We start from the raw sequence: 6,422 nt of genomic DNA, 5'->3' as shown, positions 1-6,422 counted from the left end.
GGTTGCTTGAGCCCAGGAGTTCCAGACCAGCCTAGGCAACATGGTGAAACTCCATCTCTACAAAAAATACAAAAATTAAGGCCAGGAGTGGTGGCTCACACCTGTAATTCCAGCACTTTGGGAGGCCGAGGCAGGTGGATCATGAGGTCAGGAATTTGAGACCAACATAGTGAAACCCTGTCTCTACTAATAATACAAAAAATTAGCCGGGCGTGGTGGTGGGTGCCTGTAATCCTAGCTACTCAGGAGGCTGAGGTGGGAGGATTGCTTTAGCCCAGGAGGTCAAGGCTGGGGGCCACAATGAATGGGTATCATTTCTTGCTCTGTTTGCTGGAGAATACAGGTTACAATCAGAGTGGTGAGTGCTTTAATGGGGGTAGAAAAACCTGCAGTGGGGGCACAGAACATGGACTGGAGCAGTCTGGCTGAAAACTGGAGGTGACCTTTAAGCTATCTTTATACATTCATCCATTTGTTCAACATATGTCTGTTGAGGGCCCACCAGGTGCTAAAGGCTAGGTTGAAGAAATGATGTTTACATTCATTTCCATTAATTTACATTGAACTGAAGTGCTAGCTAAGGCAATAAGGCAAGAAAAAGAAATAAGAACCAGACTGGGTGTAGTAGCTCGTGCCTGTAATCCCAGCACTTTGGGAGGCTGAGGCACAAGGAGCGCTTCAGCTCAGGATTTGAGACTAGCCTGAACAACATGGCAAGACCCCATCTCTACAAAAGAACAAAAATAAAAATTATCCAGGCATGATGGCAAGTGCCTGTAGTACCAGCTGCTACTCTGGAGGCTGAGGTGGGAGGATAGCTTGAGCCTGGGAGGTCAAGGCTGCAGTGAGCTAGCTGTGCAATGGTGCCACTGCACTCCAGCCTGGGCAACAGAGTGAGACCCTGTCTCAAATAAATAAATAAATATTTAAAAATAAAGAGAGAAGAACTAGGCTGGGTGTGGTGGCTCACACTTGTAATTCCAGCACTTTGAGTTTGAGCTTTAGTTTGAGCTCAGGAGTTTGAGACCAGCCTGGGTAACATAGTGAGACCCCAGTCTCTATTTAAAAAACAAAAACAAAAGAACCAAAGTAGGTGACAAACCAGTTAGTACATAGTAGAACTGTTAGGAACATTACACTATCAGGTTCTCAATAATAACCTGACATTGAACAGGTTATTAAAAGCCTATTATGTTCCGGATTCTGTTCAGGACACTTGGGAGATAGTAATGAATAATACTTCATTATTATTAATATCATAATTAAAGTTTCGTGCCCTCCTGCAATTAATATTCCAGTGTGAGGAGACACAGACAATAAATGTAATACATAAATTACATAGTGTGGTATGAGGGGGAAGAGCAGGAAAAGGGGGACCAGAAGTCCTAGGAGGTTGTATTATAATTTTAAGTGGGGGTGGAGTAAGAAAGAAAGAAATGCCTGAAAGGATGAGATGTAAACAAAGACCTAAAAGAGGTAAGGAACCTACAGATTTTTTTTTTTTTTTTGAGATGTAGTCTCGATCTGTTGCCCAGGCTGGAGTGCAGTGGCCTGATCTCAGCTCACTGCAACCTCTGCCTCCCCGGCTCAAGCGAGTCTCCTGCCTCACCCTCACGAGTAGGTGGAATTACAGGCGCCCGCCACCACACCCGGCTGATTTTTATATTTTTAGTAGAGATGGGGTTTCACTGTGTTGGCCGGGTTGGTCTCGAACTCCTGATCTACCTGCTTTGGTCTTCCATAGTGCTGGGATTACAGGCCTGAGCCACCAGGCCTGGCCAACCTGCCGATATTTGGGGGAAGAGTTCCAGGTGGAGAGAATTGGAAATGCAAAGGGCCTGAGGCACCAGCATGCTTGCTGTGTCCAGAGACAGCTAGACCAGTGTGGCTGGAGCTGAGGGCAGGGAGGTGACTGGGCATATCTAGCAGGACTGTGTGGGCCACGTGAGGACTTTGACTTTTCCTCTGAGTGAGGTAAGAGCCATTGAGGGCTCTGGGTAGAGGAAGATCATGATGTGAATCCAGTTCTAACAGGCTCCCACAGGGTCAGATGTTACCATTTATTAAACATTTACTGAATGCCAGACACTATTCTGTTCAATATGATTTGATCTCATTTCATTTTCACATGGACCCTATAGAGAATATCATCCCATTTCACAGAAGAGAAACTGAGGCTCACAGAGTTTAAGACACTGACCCATGGCCAAACAGCAACAATCTTCAGCGCCTGGGTGCCAAGGTAAAGTAAGCCGGCCTCTCCCTCCCCCAAGCTTTTCAGACAAGGATCGGTGGCTGCAGAGCGCACCCGTCTTCGGGAACGGCGTCTGTGTCCCTGTCTGTCTGTTTCTATTTCCACACGTCCCTGTCTGTCTCCACGCGCCTCTGCCTGTGCGTCCCCCATCTGTGCCCAAGCCGGCGTCTCTCCGCGCCCGGCCCCCGCACATCGGAGCTATTTCGGGTTTAAGGCTTAAAAGCCCAACAGCTCGGAGGAGACGCTTCCTCCGGCCCCCGGCTCGGACCACGCGCCGCACGCGGCCAGCTCTGGGAGCTCCCAGTTTTTTCTGCGGGATCCCCGAGCCGGGGAAGCCCCCGCGGGAGGAAGGGTGGGGGCTGGGGCGACCCGGGCCCGGAGGCTCTCGGCCCCCCAGTGGCCAACCCGGGCATTGACGCTGTCAGGAGCCCAGCCGTGCGTCAGCTGTCGCCCTGGCAACGGACGGGCGACGTCACCCATTGGTGGTGCGTCAGTCACCCGCTGACGTCACGTCCCAGGAGGGGCAATAGGCAAGGCGCGGGGGCGGGCTCTAGGCCCGGCCGGCAGGGGGAGCCCCGGGGCACTGATAGCAGATGCGTTTGGCTTGGTCTTGCAGGAGGCCCTGGCCCTGCCAACATGGCCACCGCAGCCCCAACGGCGCGCTAGGTTGGCGAGATGAAGAGGAGTCGCAGTGCCCTGTCCGTGGCAGGGACCGGGGACGAGGTGCGAGAGGAGGCGCTTGGGATAGGGGCGGGGCTTCGCCCCTGGGGAGACTAGCGCCCTCTAGTGACCACGGCTATTTCCTGAACGTGGCTTCACTACCTCCAAGCTGTGAGGAGTTTGGTCCCCTTGTGCCTCAGTTTACTCCTTGATTCCATTTTTCTCCTGCTGCCCAGATTAAGAGGCTCTCAGCCGGCCCAGGGACAGAAGGCAGAGGCTTCTCAAATGAGGAGAGGATTTTGGCGAGGAGGTGGGAAGGGGCACTAGGGGTGGTGAGGTCTTGAGAGTCTCAGATGTGAGGGAGGGGAGGGGGGCATTGACATTAAGACCAAGAGGGGCCCTCTTAGATGTGGAGGTTGGGAAGAGACCCTAAAAAGGTGATGTGTTGGAGAGGTCTCACACTTAAGACAGAATGTCTAGATGTGACAGACCCCGAAGGCTGGGGCATCGAGAGGGGACCCCACAAAAATTATGGCTGAGAAGGGGCACTCTCAGACTTAAGAGATGGTAGAGCACCCTTTGTGGGAGGGGTCAGCGAGTGGCTCACACGTGAAGGGGAGCCTATACCCCCATTAACTACTCCCTTAGACAGCTAGGTAGGGGTGTTCTTGGGGAGAGGGGCTCAGAGCTTCCCAGCCAGGCCACGCCCCCATTCCACTTTATCCCTCCCCAGAGGCCGAGGGAGACCCCCGAATCCGGCCATGCCAACATGCTGGGGGCCGACCTGCGTCGCCCTCGCCGCCGCCTCTCGTCCGGTCCTGGCCTGGGCTGGGCCCAGCCTGAGCCCTCGGACCCTAGGGTCCCTCTGCCGCCACGGCCCACCACGCTGCCGCTGCGGATCCCACCGCGGATTTCCATCACCAGGGCGGAGAACGACAGGTAGGTAGGAGAGGGAGCAGAGTGGGAGTTGGGTTGGGGAGGCACATTGCCAACTGGGCTAGGTCCAGCCACCAGCCCTTCCCGATCTCCACGCTCCCTGTCGTTTGCAAAACTAGCTGCAACTTGTAGTGTGGCGGGCTGTGACACCCCTCCTCCACGGCACCCTTCGCAAGCTCTAGGAAACCCTTCTTTCATTTTCCAGCTGCCTGAGTCAGCAAGGGGCAGGACTGAGGAAAGGGGTGTCATGTCTCCAGCCCCCAAGATGCTCCCATATTCACAGAGCTGGGGCAGGTTGATCAGGCGGCTGTGCACTGGCTTTCCTGTCCCCAGCTGGGAGGATCAGGTTTCTTCTCCGCCTTGAAGGGGATGGTGGAGTCTTGGAAGGGGTCTGGACTGGCATTTTTCTTTCTCCTGGGGAGATGTGAGAAATATCTGCGAGCTCTGGGTTCACACAGCACCTCTTGCTGGTTCTCATCTGGGGACCTTCCAGGTACCCAACCAGTTTCCCAAAGTACTCAATCCCCTTCTTGGCTCAAGAATGAGCTGGAAAGTCAGACAGCTGAGCTGGTCCTGGCTTCTGGCCGGCCCCTGCCCCCATGCTCTCCTCTGGTCACCGCTCTCGGCAGCTCCAATCTACCCCCACCCCCATCTACTCAATTGGAGAGTTCCAGGGTCTCTGTTTCCCTCATGGTCCAAGGTTCATTTCCAGACAGGGAGAGCAAGTGACTGTCACTCGCCCCTGGAGCTGCTTAATTATACCTCCCCACGCCCATCCCACTAGCCTCAGGTCCAGATCAGTTTATCCCCCGGCTCAGATCACCGTTCCTCGTTTCCTCCTTCTTCTGCAACCCCAGCTGTGGCCTGACATCCCCACCAACCTCACATTACGCACCGCCGCCCCCCCCATCTCTAACCAACGTTACAGCTTTCCCCTGCCAAGAATTTGGCCCAGCCCAGGACTCTCATATATGATCTGGGGAGAACTCGCAGCCCCTGCAAATTCCCTAGAAGCCGTTTTGAGTATGTAATGGCGGGGGGTGTTCCTGAGAGAAGTGGGGGACACAGTTCTGGCCCTTTGGATACCCCGCGGCTGCTGATGGGGGGGCGGTTTTTGCTCGGCGTTCGCCCACCCCGGGAGCCCCCTCTGGCGGGGAGAAAAGTGGCTGTGGGGGTTGAAGACAGGCAGTCTTTTTTTTTTTCAAATAAGGAGAAGGGCGCGGGGGGAGGGCGGTGGCAGACGGCATCGCCTGCCCTGGGGAGCCCGTGAGAGGGGGCGCACGGGGGCAGGGGTCTGGTCCCCAGGTCGCGCAGCAGAGCAGTTTCGCGTTCAAGCTCTTATCGGCGTTGGGGGTGGGGGTGGGACACGCGGGCGCTTGCACTCCCCCCGCCCAGCAGCCAGCCTTGGGGAGGGTTGAGGGGGATGGGGGCGCGCTCGGATCCCGCTCGCTCTCTGCTCGCTCGCTCGGCGCGGCGCTGGGGGAGGCGGGAGCGTGAGTCACGGCGACTCCCGATTTAGGTGCCGGAAGGGGGGCTCTGCTGGCGGGGGCCGCAGGGAGGAGGCTCGCCTGTTTACTCGCCTGAAAAGGGCACGGGGGTGCGCTCCGCGGCTCCCCGGGACCTTCCTCAGTTTACCTCCCGCAGAAGCGCTTTAGAAGAGGCAGCGATGTATAGAGCGGTGGGCGGGCAGCTGGGGTATCCGCCATAGGGTGTCCTCCTGGAGCCGCAAGGGAACCAATGGGACACACCCCAGAAACACCCCAAAGAGGCCCCAGGCCGACCACACACACACGCACGCACACGTACACGCGCACACTAACATACATAGACGCCCTCCGACACTACAGCCAGACGACAGAGGCCGAATCGCGTGCACAACTCCGCAAGCACACACCGACCACAGACGCATCCAAGCGCTTGAGAACACATTCACAGTCCCCAGGCCACCTGAAAAAAGACCACGTAGGGATGCACATCCTCCAAATAGGTAGCACATGTGCGCACACATCCTTCATCCACAGACACACACAATTATACACACGGCCAAATCCAGAGAAACGGGCAGACAACAGCAGCCAACCACGTGCGCACACACACTTCCAGCCAACACTGAAAACACAGACAACCCTTGGAAGAGGCCACGTGCGCGCACATCCCGCCCCGGGCCCGCACCATCACTATCCTCCGACGCACAGACAGGAGATCCCACACACTCTGCCGCCGCCCGCTGCAGGCACCGCGCCGGTGGCACCAGGACCACTCCTCAAAAACTACCCCCGGCCAGGGGTAGCGGCGAGGACACGCCAGCACCGGACTCCGCCCTCACCATGATGGACCGACTGACTGACACTCTGGCAACCAGTCCGGTGTCTTCTTCCAGATCGGATTAACCGTTTAACTCATTCGTGCCCGTGCGCGCCGCGGCCAAGCAGGGTGCTTTGAAGAGAGCTGAGTTTCAGCACCCCCTCCCACCCCGGAGTGGGGATCTGCGTGGGCGGGAAGGGCCCCCCTCCTTAGGTAGCTGCCCCCCACTGGCCCGGACGGAGGAGGAGTGGGGCGGCGCTGACAGCCG

At 56.5% G+C, this 6,422-nt stretch overlaps 1 protein-coding gene across 1 annotated transcript in view; it reads left to right on the top strand.

Moving 5' to 3' along the window:
- Positions 1-2,759: 2,759 nt before the first annotated feature.
- Positions 2,760-6,422, top strand: part of PDE4A (phosphodiesterase 4A, cAMP-specific) — a 63,628-nt gene continuing 59,965 nt past the window's right edge. Inside the window, exons 1-3 of the mRNA XM_011954850.1 lie at positions 2,760-2,784; positions 2,871-2,977; positions 3,648-3,853. Of these exons, the coding sequence (XP_011810240.1) occupies positions 2,930-2,977; positions 3,648-3,853 (254 nt within the window). The 5' untranslated portion in view covers positions 2,760-2,784; positions 2,871-2,929. The remainder of the gene's footprint in view (positions 2,785-2,870; positions 2,978-3,647; positions 3,854-6,422) is intronic.

This window comes from Colobus angolensis, unplaced genomic scaffold (genome assembly GCF_000951035.1).
Source record: "Colobus angolensis palliatus isolate OR3802 unplaced genomic scaffold, Cang.pa_1.0 Scaffold39, whole genome shotgun sequence".
NCBI lineage: Eukaryota > Metazoa > Chordata > Mammalia > Primates > Cercopithecidae > Colobus > Colobus angolensis.
Note: the sequence above shows the minus strand (reverse complement) of the source record. Positions and strands in the feature narration are given on the sequence as shown.